This window comes from Talpa europaea (genome assembly GCF_964194135.1).
Source record: "Talpa europaea genome assembly, chromosome: 13".
In the NCBI taxonomy this organism is placed as follows: domain Eukaryota; kingdom Metazoa; phylum Chordata; class Mammalia; order Eulipotyphla; family Talpidae; genus Talpa; species Talpa europaea.
The window spans coordinates 58,661,796-58,679,394 of record NC_140080.1 but is presented as its reverse complement, the minus strand read 5'-3'; the positions used below and the strand labels follow the sequence as shown (position 1 = coordinate 58,679,394).

Sequence of the window (17,599 nt, the reverse complement as noted above, 5' to 3'; positions counted from 1 at the left end):
AACCCCCCTAAATACACAGCTGTATTCTCATTTGGATGCTGCTCTGAAGGTGAGGGTGTATGTTGGAAATGCTGACTTAACTACATTTTGCCCTATTTTTCTGTGGTTCCTCTAATTCTAGTTGCATTTTATCACTAAATATAGTGATAAAATATCACAAATATCATTGTGCCTTCCTAGTTTGGTGTGAATTCTCTAATATGTTTAGACTGAGCAAGAAGAGTTGCTAAACCACTTAAGGGCCAATCTGTGAGGTTGTATACCAGATACCCCACGGTGTTGCAGAACTATTTTTATTCTGCTAATTTATGACAAATGTTAAAAAGAATAAGCAATTACCCCAACAAATTATGCAACATGCTTCTTTTATTCAAAGTACAGTTTAATGTCTGTACCAGCAAGGTAAAATCTTGTAAGAAAATCTTCCTGGACTTTGGGTTAATTAAGTCTAAATTTATTTAAGAATCAAATACGAGAATGCCTTTGTTTAAAGGATCAAGTAATAATGACTACTGAGCTGATTCCTAACGTTGACATAACTTTCAACTGATTCGTTTTTACTAGGATGATTTTCTCCCCATATATAAAACCATACCTAAGAAATTTTAAGCCTTTTCACTTAAAAAAGAATGTGTGAGGGCTAAGAACTTAATTCCCTTGAGCAGTAAGGAGCTTCTTCCAGACTTCACCATCTGGATATTGGTGCTGCTTTACAGATTCTTCTTTCATTTCCGTTGAATAACCAGCATCCTATCAGAGACCAAAAGAGTTGTGTTAATAAGTATAAGTAGACTTTTTGTATTTCCACTGCTCTGAGAAATGCTTTAAAATCCAAGCCAGGGCCTCCCTGGTGGCGCAGGGGGTTAGACCCAATCTATGAAGCTATCTGCAGCCTCTGCAGTGCCAGTTTGATCCCCGCCCGCCGCGGAGCAACCCACATGGTGCAGCAGACCTCTCCTGTCTTGCCTGCTGCTCCCCTCAGCAGTGTATTTCAGTCAGTCTGCCTCTTCTGTTCCCTACTCTGTCTGTGGTGAATCCTCTCACCCCCACACCTCTGGCCTGTACCCCAGTTCTTGTATGCATAAATAAATAAATCTTAAAAAGAAAAATTGAAAAAAATCTAAGCCAGATGTAAGTGAATTAATGAAGTTTCCGATTATTTGAAATGGGAGAGAGGGAAGCACTTTATTGGTTACTTCCAGGATTAGTAACTAAACTTCCTTTGATGACCCAAACTTTTTTTTTTACTATAAATTTATTTTTTAAAGATTTGTTTTTATTTATGCATACAAGAACTAGGGTATAGGCCAGAGGTGGAGGGGATGAGAGGATTCACCTGAGACAGAGTAGGGAGCAAAACAGGCAGATCTACTGAAATACACTGCTAAGGGGAGCAGTGGGTGAGACAGAAGTCTGCTGTACCATGTGGGTCAGCTTCCTGGCCAGGAATCGAACTCATGCCACAGTGACTGGTGACAGCTTGATAGCACTGAGACTTTAACCCCTGTGCCAAAAGAGAGGTCCCAATAATCTAAACTCTTGATGAAATTGAGCCCTATTCCTTTTGGGCAGGAGAGACACATTTTGTTTGTTTTATCAAGATATAATTGACCCAGCAGTTGTAGGGTAAATGAAGTTACCAGGCTTTTTACGCCTCCCCCATTATCTATGACCAGCTCCTGTGGTCTTGCACAGGGCATGTGCATATGTAAATGGGAACAACTGTGCTGTGGGGTGTGGGGATATAAGAGACAAGGACAATTAACGACCACGGGGAGGAGACAGCCAGAAAAAAACCGACAGAGAAACCTGGTCTGTCCTAGTTCAGCATTAAAGACCTGACTACTGAAGCCTCCAAAATTATCTTTTCATCTGAGAAAATTGAAGATGAACCTACCCAGCCTGGGGGGGAGGGGGTTGCAAAACAGCTGTGTAAAGTATACAGCATAATAATTTGACTTATGAGCCCTGATCTCTTGTACATGATGAGGATAAATGACCAAAATGACACAGTTGTAGTGAAAATCTTTTCATTTACTAACTTGCTAGGTGGTGCCAGTGTTCTCTTGTCTTGTTCTCACAGAGGGCATGTTTTACGTTCTCAGCTGGTAAGGAAAGGTTGGAATTAGAGAAGCATCACCAGGGGCAATTTAACCTAATCCTGACCTTCAGGCCATGGGAATTCGACATTGACTAAAGGACCATTTGTTTCTAAATATTGAAAATAAACTGAGGAGTCAAAGCTTTGTTCTGTATGGTCTGGTTCCCAAGAACAAGTAAAGCAGGAACCAGCAGTGCTTGCTCTGTGAGGCCCTGTGGCCAAACTTACCATAGGAGGCATGTAGGAAGCATTCTTGATTAGCACAGGATGCTTGAAATGTTCATGCAAGTGATCAACATACTCACACATTCTGGAAGAAAGGAATCAGATTGGGGCAATAAAGCCTTAAATTAGACAATTCACGGCGTACTGGTCAAGCAGAAGGGGCATGGACACTGAAGGAAGGGTTAAGGGTTGTTTGATAAGCACGTGTTTCTATGCAAATGCAATAACCAGAGCCTCAGATAAAGCAATTTGGGTGCATAAATGAAATCTCTTAACTTTAAAGTAGTATGATCCCAAAAGGGGTCAGTTTAGATTCCATAAATATCTGGGATTATGTGAGTGCCTTTAGCCAAAAGTTAAGAATAGATTAAAATCATCAAATGAGGTCCCTTCCAGGTAGATACAATTCAGAAGAGCACAGGTTTTAAGATTCGCCCAATCTGTGTTCAAATTTGGTGTCAGCTACTTGTTTTGTAACTACCTCTGCTGCCTGACTTCAGTCATGGGAAATGATCAGCTGTGGTGGGCAGCCATGTGCCTAGTGCAGGTGTTACACAAAGGAACTGGCAAGAGAAGGCCTTACGGTTTCTGTGGACATAGACTAAAATCATTGGCTATAGTATGTGCTACGTGTGAACTGTAAACGAGCTACAGTGAAGAACCATCTCTCTGGAGAGGACCTTTCGACCTTGAAGAACAAATAAATGTGCAGATGTTCACTCAGAAACACAAAGTAGAGGTGTGAGGTGTGGCCCCGCATGGCGTCTGGCTGGTGGCTGTTCTGCTTGCACAGTGGCATTCCCCAGCAGTGAGGTCCAGAGGAGTGGCATGGGGCACTTCACCCACTCCTGGGTGGTCACAATTTACATGCTCAGGACTGAAAATAAACTCTCGGCCTGGAGGGGTGGGGTGAGGGTGGGGGTAGGGTAGAGGCAGGGGGGAGGTTAGGGTAGGGGTGGGGTAGGGGTAGGTGTTGGGTAGGGGTAGGGTATGGGTAGGGGTGGAGGTAGGGTAGGGTAGGGGTGGGGTTAGGGTAGGGCTAGTGGTGAGCGTGGGCCAGTGTTGTAGAGCTGGGTGCCCTAAGATCCCCGACACTGCCCCACTAATGAGCCGACAATATTTTCCTTGTATGATCGGGCCCCACTGAAGGTGGTGCTGCTTGCTAGGAGCCTGAGAGGACTATGAAAATGTGGCGAAGTGGGGTCAGGGGACCTCGGCGGGGAGTAAGGGGGAGCAGGGCAGGCTAGAGATGAGGGGGGCCTAGGGAGAGCTCTGCAGCTGCCACTGTAAATCCTGGTCGATGATGACTAGACCACTGCGCAATCTGAGTTCACAGTCTGGAACCTGGTGATGGATTGTGTTCTGAGCTCGGACTGAGACCAGGCGGAAAAAAAAAAAAAAACCTCTCGGGAGTTAAAGCTTTGTCCTATATAGTCTAGATTTTTCTCATCCCTTAAGATCTGTAGGAAGTGAAATGGGAGGGTGTAAGGAACATGGGGTACTTGGGTTCTTTTTCGCCTCCTGCCGCCATTAGCCCACAGTGTGTTGATTCAGAAAGTGCTTGGGACTGTGGGCATGGGGCACATACACCCATGATTATGGATAGGCAGGCTGAAAGGCTGGCAATCACGGGACCTATGCATATGTACACCTGGGCAGAGAGAAGCGAGGGTAGGGAGCCTTGTTGCTGTGTCCCTGCTTGCCTGCCTCCCTGGTCTACCTGTATCCGGCCCCTTGCTTCAGCACTAACAGCCTCTCAAACCTACCAAAGGCTCCTAAATTCTCCTGTCAACCTGAATCAACAATGAACCTGCCCAGTATGGGATGGTTGAACAACAGAGGGCACAGAAGCCAATAACCCAGGAATGTTAACTTTTTATAGTTCAGAGTATTTCAGGCACACAAAATGGCAACATCTGTCTACTCACTACCCAGCTTAAGACAAACCATTATAAGTGAAGCTTCCTATACACCCTTCTAGGTGCCACTTCTCTCACAATCCTGAATTTGGTGTTTACTTTTCCATTGATGTTGTATGCTCTCACAATATACTTCCAGTGATTACTGTAGGGTAAGTGAAAAATTACCAGACTTTTCCGCCCTCCCACAATTAGCATTAATGATGGATCCCTGTGGTCCTACATGCATGCCTGATGGTGGGCACCTGGAGTAGGGTGTGGGCATGCATAGTTGAGCACACCTGGGCCGAGACTGGGCTTATAAGGGCGGCATCACAGGGACGCCAGCAGAATGAGAGAATGAGAGAAAGAGTAGCAGAAATAGCAGAACCAGCAGAGAAGAAGAGACCATGAGAGAACACCAGAGAGCCCAAAAAGAGTGAACACCTGCTGGCACCCCTGCCTGCCGTGTACCTGGTAAAAGCTCAATAAAAGCCTGAAAAAACCACCGAGGGCTCCAGGACTCTCCTTTACCCATCTGCTTGGATCATAGAGCTCCCTGCTCTGGGCCTTCCTGCCACTACAATGCTCTGTTATCACATTTCATTCTAGGAGGAAAGAATGTATAACAAAGCTGTATGTATGCAGATGACTGAAGGTATTGTCCTAATTTAAAGTTTACCTGTGGCATGCTGAGAAGATGGAACTAAATAAAGACTTCCAGTTGACACCTAATAGAAGCAGAGAGTGTACACAGGATGAAAGCAGAGCTTTAGAAAGCCATAGGAGCTGGTTGAGGAAAAATTCATGGTTTCAATCTGGAATCCAACTCTTACCACCACCTCCAAGTACTCAGAAAACAATCTGAATCAGCTACCAAGAACCTACCCCTCTAAAAGAAAAAGGACTTTGATCTCTAGCAGAGTTCCATGCTACTGCTCCATGTGGAATGGTGGGATAAAAAGCAATCAGGTCTTTGAATTAGAGGATGTACCCATGAACAGGTTTCTTAGTGCCTTTGGTTATGAGAGCAGAATTTGAAAAGGTCTGGCCTGGATTGTGAGACACTGTTGGAGTTAATGACACATTACTGACCTATTTTCAAGGCTTGCAGAGACTGATATGAAGTCAAATATAATCAGGTGCTGTACCAATTCACAGAGGCCAACTCCACCAGCATGAGGACAAACAGGAACTAAAATAAAGACAGATTTCTATTTAATACCAAGAGTATTAGGGGAATGAAGGAAAGAATGTATAGTGTTTCTCACTGCCCACGGCTGATTAAGGCATTCATATTACTTAGGATTGAAATTCCAGATGAAAATCATCAAAGATTCCCTGATTAAGCCTAAGTGAGAATTACGAAGAAAAATCAAAATGGCAAACTCCAGAGGGGAGCACATGTGTACAATGTTTACGACGGGCAGGGAAGTGGAGGTTTGCCCTGGAGCTCCGTAGTGACCTTACTTTCAAACTTTTTGGCCATCAGCAGCACTGAGAGGTTCTCATTGACACTTCCCAGCCTGCAGCTGTCAATCTGGAGAAACTGCAGGGCTTTCGCCTGTAGGAACTGCTTAAATATCACTCTATTGTGGCACTGGAAATAGAATTAAAATGAAACCAACAAAGAGTCAGCTTTGGCCTTCGGGAGTGCTAAACCTGGAATAAATTCTAAGTCACTCATTAGTAGCCATCAGGAAACCTGCACTGTATTTACTCTTCCCCTTCACTTGGCATGAGGCAAGCCCTGATAGTCCAGGCAGGCACCGTCTACTCCCTTACAAATCATCTAGTGGAACAGTATGAGTCATAGAAAAGTCACCAACTCATCATCTATTAGGAGTAACTGTCATAGCGACTGGCAAGTGTGAGATGAAGCAAAGCATCAGGATGAACTACAGCGACAGCAATGAGCAGGTGGCACAGACAACAAAACAGCACCAGGCAGTGTGGCGCTGCTCCTTTTGCTGGGAAAACTGAGAATCTGTTCCTTCCGCATAGATCTGCTGCCCGTGGGCTGGCTGCCGCAGGGTTTGGCAGGCACTTGTGCTTCGTTTATAAGCAAAAAAAGTGAGTGCAATAATGTTTACTCAATTTGGAAGCTGGCTTTCTTAAAACCATACAGGGCACTTTATGCTTTTACAACAGCAACTTTAAATTACTGTCTTATGAATTTTAATTAGATATTTTGAAATATAAATGATCTCAGTCGCATGAATTACAGAAAAATATACAAACTATTTACTATATCTGACTACTGGTTATAATAAAGTGCTGCTAGAAGATGACCTGGTTTCCAAGACTGAAAATTTCTCAACTCAGAACACAACAGGAAAGGAAGCCTGATGTATGTGGTGTCCTTAGCTGCTGGCCAGTGTCTACTGGCCCCACATACCTGTTCTCCTGTGGCAACGCCAACCCCTAGTGGGGCCAATGCCTATAAAATAAAAGGTAAACTGGTGTTATTTTCCTGTTTTGAACTGAAAACTCCCAAATGTTTAAACTCCCAATGTTTAAAAATATTTAGAGCTGAAGAAGGAAATGTCTGTTGCTGAGCAGTGTGAAGTTATTTTTTAACTTTTTTGGTGTTGTAATATAATTAATGTGACATTAGTTTTGAGTGTACAACATACTTTGATATGTGAATACACTGCCAAATGGTTACAGTAAGTTCAGTCAACAACCATCACCACACAGTTACAATTTTTTTTCCTTTTGATGAGAACTTCTAAGACCTCTATTGCTGTCAGATATGCAGTTCAGTATAACTCTAGTCAGCAGGTCATACATTACATTACATAGAGGACTTTATCTTATAACTGAAAGTTTGTACCTTTTGACCACCTTTACCCATTTCCCCTGCTCCCTGCCTCTGGCAAGCACCAATCTGTTTGTTCTCTTTTCCAGAATTCAGGGCTTTTTTTAAGATTCCACATACAGCAAGTACTAAATAGTATTTTTTGTTTCTGAGTTATTACATGTAAAAATGCCCGTAAGTCATCCATGTTGTTACAGATGGCAGGATTTACTTTTTTTTGTATTTAATGATATATCTTTATACACACACACACACACACACGCCCCCATATTTTCCTCATCTCTTCTGTCGATGGATGGATAGTTGTGGCTACTGTGAATCATGTGAAGGTGAATGTGGGGCTCCAGATACCTTTTTGAGATAGTGATTTTGTTTCCTTTGACAAATACCCAGAAGTGGGGCTGCTGGATCCTTTGTGAAAAAGGAGTAGCAAAAGGCGGCCCAGGGCAGGCATGCAAACAGGAGGGGAAGTGTGTGTCTATGAAGGGAAAAGCCCGTGCTTGTTCTTATGCTGCCATTACCTCCCTTCCTGGCTATGACTGCAGGGGCTCTTCTGCATTCTGGCCCGACTCCCATCTGTGCCGCCCACCAGATGAGAATGACTCTCCATCTCTCTGGGCTGGGGCAGTGAACAGGGGGAGACATGGCCGTGGTGCAGTGGTTCCTCTCAGACTCACTGGCTCCAGGTGCTTCCTGTAAGTCATCCCATTTTCCAGATCGGCTCGATTGCTTCCCTCTCCTGTCATCTCCCTCTGCCCCTACAGATTACTGGGAAAACCTCCTACCTACCTCCAGTTCTTTATGCCCACTCTCACCACCCCAGACCCCTACCTCAGTCCATCCTACATCTTGCTGCCAGTCAGATCAGCTTTACTCCCCTTCTCTCATTCAGAACTCAAAGAGGCTCTCTTGTGGCTTTCTCTGCCCACAACCCCCCAACATGCACCCACATTCTGCTGCATATCTCCATGGCCCCAGCCTGCTTGCTGGGGCCCCAAGGCAGCATCCCACTGCCTGGGTTCATCTGTGCCCTTCCTCAGACAACTCTAAGAGGGTGGCTGTCTCCATGGAAACAAAATCTGGGAAGGTAAAAGCCCAGGAGAGCTTTGGAGGACTCCAGATAGCAGGGGTTCGGGTCCCTGTTGAGGCAGAATGGTGACTATCCTATAAGAACCCCCCCGGCCAAAGTGCTGTTTAACCACAGCCTCTCAGATTCTGATTCTGGAAGGGCTCCTCACAAGGTTTCAGCGGTACCCTCCAGGGCCCCTGCTTCTGTCTCCCCCACTGCAAGTCAGCTCTCCTTACCATGGGTCTTATCTCCCTGAGGCCAGCTGCCTCCCAGTCCACACCCATCTCTTCCTCAATGACCTTCTTTCTACTACCTCAGCTCTCTGGGCCCCTATTCAGCACCCTATCTGTCTATGCTGCACATATCTTAGGTTTTTCTCTCCACTAGGCTACAAAGTGGGGAGAGTGAGGTGCAGTTTAAACACAGGCTTTTGTAGAGTATCCAGCATAAGTAGATACATGTTGCTTTCCTGCAAGACACAGAGAATGGCCCTGACCCACCAACCCTACAGCCCAACAGGACCCATGAATTCAGGCAAGATGTGCTAAAACTTGGAACTAAGATTTCCTCAGAGGAAATTTTAAGACCAATTACTGCATAATGGGGGAGAGCAGAGCAATGCAAAATCACCTCAGGGAGGAAAATCTGGTCCTTGACTTCCTAGCCCTGACCATAGGACTTGACTATAAAGCAAATGAATGTTTGGGAGGGGATGGTTACCAGGTGAAAACATAAAGGTGGGTCAGAAGCAAGTGCTGGCCAAGCCTGTGCAAGGAAGCGCTGCCACCAGAGATGAGGCTGAGACTTAACACCTCCTGTGTCAGAGGCAGGTCTGTCTGCACAGGAGGGGGGCCTGATGGGCCATTGCCATCAGACACTGTCTCATATTCAAAGCCCACAACCAGTTCCTGGCCTGTTTCCTCTCTCTCCAGCAGACTTTGGTTTAATATGATTACTCATAGAACTTGCTCTGGTCGGAAGAAATAAAAATCTAGTGTTCCCAGTTATAGCCCGAAATTAACCCACTGGCATTCTGATTTTATCTTAATAGTACCGTAACCACAGCTAATGGGATACTCTTCCTGAGAGACAGACAGATGTTCTGGACTTAGCAGCGTCTTAAACCTGAAAAGAAGAGAAGTCTGCCCCCAGGGTGGGCAGATCTGTGGAGGAAGGTGCAAGGGCTCTAGGGGAACACGTAGCCTCCCATGGAGGCCTGACCTTGACATTCACCAAGCAAACCTTTTGAGTCACCCAGAGGAATCTACTTTTTATTTCATTCTGAGTGAGTAAAATATTTTAATATGGGTATGGGAACCATGTCTATTACTGGTAGTCTTTCAACTTTTAGCAATTTACTTTCTCTAATTAGAAGAAATAAAGGCTGTGGATAAGCTGAAGTGAGTTAAAGAAAGTTAGGTGTGCATACCAGTACTTGTCACTAGTTAGAATTATTCAGGGGAGGGCCTCCTTGGTTTGGCGCAGGCGGTTGAGCGCAGTGCTGTGAAGCTCCGTAGTGCCAGTTAGATCCCCACCAGCCTTGAAGCAACCCACATGGTGCAGCAGACCTCTCCTGTCTTGCCCGCTGCTCCCCTCAGCAGTGTATTTTGTCAGTCTGCCTGTTCTGTTCCCCACTCTGTCTCTGGTGAATCCTCTCACCCCCCACACATCTGGCCTGTACCCCAGTTCTTGTATAAATAAATAAATCTTTAAAAAAAATTATTCAGGGGAGAAGCAAAGAAATTTTAGGATCTGTCAAGACCATGCTGGAAAATCAGACAAAAACTATATATGTCTGGGGCAGGGGCAGCAGTCATTTTTATACCTTGGAAATAGCAGCATGTCCCAGAATGTCATCTGGGGAGGTCGGCTCCTCAATCCACAGTGGCTTGAACTTGACCAGCTTCGACATCCACTCCACTGCCTCAGGCACATCCCAGCGCTGGTTGGCATCCATCATCTGCAAAGAGAGAGGCCCTTCATGGTGAAGTCTGCCCAGTGGAGAACTTGCTGCAGGGCAGTGGTTCCAGGGAGGAAATGCTGTCACTCAGTGCCACCAACGGCAGAGCAGGACTCCCCAGGGGAGCCTGACATTTCCTCCAGGGAGGCCCATCTGGAACCATAACAAAGGGATCAAAAGAGTAACTGCAGACACAATCTTTTGGAGGAGATGTGAATTGCTCATGAAGCCACCATGCTGTCCAGAAGCGCCCTGAGTTGGTCACAGGAGAAGTGCTCCCTGACTCTGGAGCTCTGACCCAATCTGCATTTAGATGCTACCCAAGTACAATGTCTTACAATGTTCATTTTAGGAGCCATTTTATCACATTCTGAAACATGCCATCAATTGTCATTTATTGACTACTGCCCACTATGTGTCTGGCACAATCATCAATAATTAAGCATCTATTCTACTAGGCATTTTATGTATTTTGTCATAGTATTTATAAGAACTCTATGAAGCTGTTCATACTAACCATTTTACAAATGGAAAAACTGACATGCAGAGAAATAAGTAACTTGCCTTAAGAAAGCCAAGTAAATAGTTGAAGTCCAGGTCTTTCACTCTAAATGCCTGGTTTTCTGAAGCAAGGATCCTGCCCAGAAGCCAAATGCTGGGTATGCAGAGACCAAGAAAGGGTCCCTGCATCCCAACAACACAGAACTTCCAAAAGACAAACCTGGAAACATATCTCTAAGAGAATGTGCTAAGTGGTAAGTTTCCTCATGGGAGACTCTAAGAACTAGAGGACAGTACAGGATCAATTTTTATCAAATTACTTGGATGAGGATGACCTCATAAGACAAAGCAGCATGGATTCATATATAAATGTCCTAGGTCGAGGACTCAAACTTTTACATTACAAAAATCTGCCTCTAAAAGTTCATAAAAACATGTCACTGTGACTTCCTTTTATGAAAATATTTACCTGAGATGTTTTATAAAAACACACAGAGAAGACCTACCGTTCATTTATTTCAGTCAGAGTTGCAGCATTTCTTCAACAATGGCTCCCTGAGAACCTTCCAATGAACTCAGTGGCTGGATTTGTTAAGAAGGGAGAATAGGGCCACCCTGGTGGCACAGCGGGTTGAGCACCACGCTGCCACGCTGTGACGCTGTCCGCAGCCTCTATAGCACGGGTTCGATCCCCGGCCAGCCAGGGAGAAACCCACATGGGTACAGTAGACCTCTCCTGCCTCACCCGCTGCTCCCCTCAGCAGTGTGCTTCAGTCAGTCTGCCTGTTCTGCTCCCCGCTCTGTCTCTGGTGAATTCTCTCACCCTCCCATGCCTCTGAACAGTACCCCAGTTCTTGTATAAATAAATAAATCTTTTTTTTTAAAAAAAGAAGGGACAGTAAATAATCGACACAGCAGGGCACCATTGGGAGCCCTGTTTACTCAGGCACATGCATGCTAGCAAAATGGGAGCAATCCCTAACCCTGATCTTATTTAACTATAGTTAAACTGTAACTGATCTTATTTAACTAGTTCTGCAGAACAAAATTAAAAATGACTAAGCCCCTCAGTTTTGTTGGTTTTAAGAATTTGCCTACTACAAGACCACAAAGCTGCACATCCTATGACATTAAATGTTAAAATGCCCAATTCCTTGAAACAAGTTGTATTAGGGCTCTGGAAAAAGGCTTCTAGCAACACTGCTTATTTGTCAATGGGAGAGGATTATTTACCAAAATCTTCTCAGGTCCAATCATGTTTCTAATGAGTCGGCACCTACGGATGTCGTCCTGGAGATCAGCACCAACTTTTACCTTAAACCTGTAAAATACATGCAGTTTGGTAGGTTAAATCTGTCTCCAGACTTGGCACAGCCACCTGAATTTTCTGCGGAAGTTATCATTCCTGTCAATAATTCACAGATCACATTTTCTAGTAACCTCTGGCTCTTTCCCAATCAATCTTCAGACAAATTGCTCAAAACAAACCCTGCAAATGGTCATCTCTTTACTCAGTATCAGGGAAATAACTCTAAATTACCTTCTGACAGGAAGTTTAAAAACTGGAGAGCTGTTTAAATTTTTAGTAACATTAATTCAGTTTTGCTGTGCCATGAAAAGAAATTAAGGATGAAAAGCTATAGACTTAAAGAAGAGAGCAGGACTGGGCAAGGGAGCCTAACGAGCTGTCTAATTACATCCCGAATATAAAGTGTAGAATTGATAAAATATCTCCATCTGCCTGGCCCTTTACAAGAGGCTTTATCTTAAGCCAAACTCAGTGAGAGGTTGGCCACAGGGACCCCTGGTGCAGGAGAGTCAAGTCACCCAGGGACATAACTAAGGAGCAGCAGGGTCTCCTCTACATCACCGCTGGCCACTGGCAGGGAGCTCTCCTGGTCTGTTTTGATGCCCAGCTGTAGTGCCAGCAAGCAGCAAGGAAGGTTCTCTATTGATTCAGGAGACCAGTAAAGGAGAGTCCTTTGAGAGTACCCAGAGAGCCATCGAGGCTTCAATGGCTTTTTCAGGCTTTTAGTGATCTTTCTATACCATTTGTAGTGAGGCAACCAGGTGCAGGGCAGGTAGGGGGGCTGGGGGACTGGGAGGCTAGCAGGCCTCCCAGCCCCGCTGAATCTATTCTCTCTGGTCTTGCTCTGAAGTGCTCTCATAGCCTTTCTCCATTGCTCTGTTGCTCTTGTCACCCACCGTCCTCTGTGATGCTGCCCTTACAGCGTCAGCCTCCAGGCTCAGGTGTGCCCACCTACGCAAGCCACACCATACTCCAGGTGTCCACCAGGCACATGTACCCTGAGCCCATGCTCCTTACCGCCTCCTGCATTCAAGGCCGCAGGTGATAGCCACAGAGGCCAATGGCATAAAAGCCTGACTATTTTGCTTTCCCTACATCAACTATTCTTGAGAGGTGGGCCTGGTACCTCAGCTGTGGTTTTTGTTCCCTGGAGAGTGTGGCAATCCCAAGTAGCACTGCCGCACAGTGGGGACAGCACTCGGTGGGAACAGCATCCTCCTAGTTCTCTCTCTATCCAGCACTCTCAATGCCAAGGCTTCCTCTCCAGATGGAGTCTGGGTTGTGTGAGGTCCTCCCTCTGCTTTCCACAATGTCCACTCTCTGTGCCAACGAGAAGCCATAGAAGGCCCACTCTCTGTTTAAGTATCCCCTGCCTTTCTCTCCCAGCACTAAGCACAGTAAAGAAAATACTTCTATTTCAAGTGCAGACTTCAGGGGCCCACAGCTTCTGCATATTGGGTTCATTTTGCTGGGAGGCTGGGGGAGGGGCTGGATCTCTTTGCAACCTTCTCTGTCTCACCAGATATGATCTCTCCAGTCTTTCATAGGTACATGGAGGGAGGGAAGATCCAGAACTTACTCCAGCACTTGCTATGAATCTCAGCTATGCTGGTCCTTTACAAATACAGCAATTTTGAGGAGAACCAGGAGTTAATAGGTTTAGAGAGGCTGATCGATTTGCCCATGAACACACAGCAAATACTTGCAGGGCTGAAAGGAAAAGCCAAGATTTGATTCCAAATCATCACATCCCCAGGTTTCTTTCTACTGCTTCATTCTACCTCTTTCAAGTTCTCAATCCCCAACTGTAGGGTAAAGAAAATGTCAGGCTTTTCTGCCCTCCCGCCATCAGAATAGATGATGGATCCTTGCGGTCCTGAATGCATGCCTGATGGCGGGCACCTGGAGTAGGGTGTGGGCATAGGTAGATGGGATTCACCTGGGCTAAGACTGTGCTTTTTAAGGGCGGCGTCACGGGGACGCGAGCAGAAGCCGAAGAGAAGCCGAGAGAGAAGCAAAGAAGCAGAAGCAGAGAACGCCAGAGACCCCAGAGAGAGTGTGGGTTTGCTGGGGGCTGGGAGGCCTGCCAGCCTCCCGGCCCCCCAGCACCCCTGCCTGCCGTGTACCTGGTAAATCCCAATAAAAGCCTGCAAAACCACTGAGGCCTCTGACTCCTCCTTTACCCGGTCTACATGGGATCCTAGAAAATCTTCCCCGTGTCCTGTTCCTGACCCTACACCAACTCTCTATTTAGCCGAGGTATTAATGAGAATTCAGTACCTCTCAGAGTTTAGTGGACATACACACAAATCAGGGATCTTGTTAAAATGCTGATTCAAAAGCAGTAAGTCTGGGGAGAGGCCTGAGCTTCTGCATTTCTGACAGCACCCAGGGGATGCTGGTGTTTCCACTCCACACCTTCATACTTTGAGTGGCAGAAGGTTGGGTGGCCAGACTGAGTAGCAGTAACATAGAAAGCCTGGCTGGTGATGGGTATCAGGCAGAACATGCCACCTTGGATCGACTCACAGTGACCAGAACAAGAGATGATGGCCACTCTGTACCCTGCATGCATCAGGCATTGGGGTCACAGACAACCAGAGTTTATCCGGAGGAAGACCCCAGGGTGCCCAGGGGCCCATGACCACACATGAGAAACAGGGGAGAGGAGACGCTGGGGGAAGAGCATGGCTGTCACTCAGGGGAAGAGAGGAGCCTGGTTCTTGGAAACCCCCCGGAGCACTGGCACCATGGAGCACTGGGACCCCGGGAGAACTGGCACCAGGGTTATAAGGACGCAAAGTTCCACAGAAACTCTTCCTAACACTTAGAGTCCTTGAGCAATACAAAAGTGCCTTACAAAGTTAAGCCCTCCGTCTCTGGAAGTATTCACGGGGAAGCTGAATAACACCTGTTACTGATAGAAAAGAGTGGGCTTCTTTTTTATTTTAATTTGAAAAGGACACGTCTATTAGGAAAAGGAAAACGAGAGAGGCACCTGCATTGTCACAGGCAGGCAGGAGAGCTTCCTTCTGCTGGTGCAGTGTTCTTGAGTGGGTTTGTATTGGAGTTTGGTGCTTGAAATTGATGGTCTCCAAGATCTCCTTTGATGTTTTAGGATTGGGATTAGAGCTCATATCTTGTCTTTAGAGAAAGCCTGGCCTAGACTGAAACTTCCCTTCTGTGTCCCTACAGACCACACGCTTCTGGATAACTCCTGGCTTCCTTGCTGCCTTTCATCCCCACTCCTCTAAGCCTCCTGTCAAGTTCACTACCATATAAAGAAGTTACCTGGTCCAGCCGTCCTTCAGTGCCTCGGCGCAGAGCTGAAGGGAAGGAAACACAGCATCACCATGTGCCAAAGAACTCTCCTTGGTCTACACAGCAACTCAGTGGACTCTGATCTGGTTTCATAAGCACTAAGGTTATTGCACAAAGCAGAAGAACAACAATGTGTTGCTGAAATTAAGAGCAGAAACTGCTTAGCCAACAGAGCGTAACTCTGTACTCTGAGAGTGACTTTCTTTCCTTATCTCTATGGGAAGCATTTCTTTAACTGTCACAACATTCCTAGAGGGGGAATGGACATTCATATTCCTCTTTGTAAATCTAGAATAGTCTGTGGCTTCCACAGACCTAATGGATGTAAGAGGAACAGAAGAGAGTCTCTGTCTTTCTCGCAACTGTGAGTATGGTCTGATGAGAAGGAGTAATAACCACACATGGGCCCTGTGACATGTGCTAACCACTGAGTCTCCAGCATTACACAAGTTACACCATTTATCTGAATCCTCAAAACTACCCAAAGTAGGGGTCATGTGACCATTTCACAGTGAGGAAACTGAGGCTCAGCATGGTCTGCTGACTTGCACAACATCATGCTGCCGCCTCTGCCTGGGAATCAAATCCCAGGCTGTCGCCTCCCAGCGCCAAGGTGGGACTGGATCAGAGTCCCCTGTCCTCTGTGTATCAGTGCTTTTGATGGGGGCCTTGGATCCACAATGATTTAGAAAGGCTGGAAGAAACTATTAAATCTCTTCCAGTAATCCAGAACTAGATAGCCAGTCTACAAAGTCAGGTTCAAATGCCCACCTGCTTCAGCGTGTCATCCGAGTACCCCAGCCAGGCACACGATGTGGTGTAGGCAGGGTAGCCATGTGTCACCATGTGCTCCTCTGCGAAAACACAATAGTCACTGGCACGCTGCACTTTCCAGGAACCTTCAGAATTAGAATTACTTGCAGCCAAGCCACTGCCCAGAGAGGATCCACCTATTCTTCTGACTCCACCTTTCACAGGCACCCACCCCAAGTCCAGCCTCCTGGCCACAATCCATCATGCAATTCCAAGGATGCCAAGCCTGGGGGTTCAGGATACCCTCTGGAGCTGTCCCACTGGCCAAAGGCCTTCCTGCATCGTGCGGCTAACCCAAAACCAAACCTCCTTTTAGCAAAGGCTGAAGTTAACTCTGAAGTCAGAAGTCACGATTTGTGAATTGACTTTGGACAGCTTCTTCAGCTAGACTTAGCTGCCCGTTAAAGGGCTGGGGCATCTGGGAGGAAGGTGTGAACCCCCCAAAAACAGGGACACTCAAAACAGCAAACATGAAGGAAATTTCTTCACAACCCACCTCTCTCTTTTTTACCAACTTGACCTTTCTTCAGTATTTCTGGAAAAAATAAAAAACATCATCACTCTTTTAGACAGCAAAGGGTGCCACTACTTTGTTTACATGTCTGCATGTACCAGAAAGCTTCCACTCCAGTATGACTCACCATAGGCTTCCTCCTCGGTCAGGACGTCAGTGATGTACCTGAAATCTATGCAGGATAACAGCGTCTTGGGATCCTGACCACGGGAGGGGAAGGAGAAAGTCAATTCACAAATGGATTATGTTTCTAAGGATCTGCTTACACTGATACATGGGGTTTATCTCTCTGGGAATGAACTTTTGTGATTTGGGTAAAGTTGATCTTTTAGAGGGTCATGACCATCTCTCAATGATGTCTCAGGCCTTCGTGGTCCTTCCTTTCCCCTCCCCTCCCTCAAAAACTAGGTTCCCCACTCCAACCAACACACAGGGACCTGACAGAAGGCAAGCACTCAGCACAAGTTAAATGGATAGAGGAGCTGGGTGTTGCTCTGCACAGCACCGCGCCACACTTCAGGGCGCAAGAGCAGTTCAGCTGGAGAGGAAAGAAGGCCAGTCTCAGAGCCACCCAGGCCAACCCTGTTTCCCCCACCATTGGCAGCACAATTTTGGCTATTTCCTCTCTTGTCAAGCAGGGATAATTCACTTTGCCAACGAAACAAAGTGGACTAGACTTGAGCAGATACAGCACCCCCTACAGGGGCCATCACGGCTTGTATTCTCCCCATCTCTTCCTGTCCACACTCAGTGCTTTCACCACACTGGGAGATCCATGTTCCTGGATGGGTCTCCAGACCAGAACTCTTCCCACCCCAACCTCACAGTCAGTTGGGAAGCAACTGGCAGCTCGATTCCCTCCCAGATTTTAATGAGACCAAAACCACTCCACTACCATCATTGAACATGTAAAAGTGCTTCCAAAGAAGAGTTCTACTTTTAAGAGTACTGGCATTAAAACAGGGAAGTGAAAAGTCCATGGGTGGGATTTCAGGCACCTTCCCAGGGGTGCTCAAATCATTCCATTTTGGGGGCTGCTCCCTGCACCCCTCTAAAAAGCTAACCTG

The 17,599-nt window shown here is 46.2% G+C and overlaps 1 protein-coding gene across 3 annotated transcripts in view; it reads right to left on the bottom strand.

Moving 5' to 3' along the window:
• Nucleotides 1-648: 648 nt before the first annotated feature.
• The window catches only part of ENOSF1 (enolase superfamily member 1), a gene marked incomplete at both ends in the record, with an annotated part of 34,428 nt that continues 17,477 nt past the window's right edge, over nucleotides 649-17,599 (bottom strand). For 2 of the 3 annotated variants that reach the window (XM_084252374.1, XM_084252376.1), the window contains 11 exons: nucleotides 649-750; nucleotides 2,330-2,411; nucleotides 5,320-5,419; nucleotides 5,695-5,824; nucleotides 6,623-6,664; nucleotides 9,940-10,074; nucleotides 11,809-11,896; nucleotides 15,176-15,210; nucleotides 15,977-16,059; nucleotides 16,515-16,553; nucleotides 16,660-16,732. In XM_084252374.1, the coding sequence (XP_084108500.1) occupies nucleotides 649-750; nucleotides 2,330-2,411; nucleotides 5,320-5,419; nucleotides 5,695-5,824; nucleotides 6,623-6,664; nucleotides 9,940-10,074; nucleotides 11,809-11,896; nucleotides 15,176-15,210; nucleotides 15,977-16,059; nucleotides 16,515-16,553; nucleotides 16,660-16,732 (909 nt within the window). The remainder of the gene's footprint in view (nucleotides 751-2,329; nucleotides 2,412-5,319; nucleotides 5,420-5,694; nucleotides 5,825-6,622; nucleotides 6,665-9,939; nucleotides 10,075-11,808; nucleotides 11,897-15,175; nucleotides 15,211-15,976; nucleotides 16,060-16,514; nucleotides 16,554-16,659; nucleotides 16,733-17,599) is intronic. The other variant, XM_084252375.1, reaches the window with a different exon arrangement.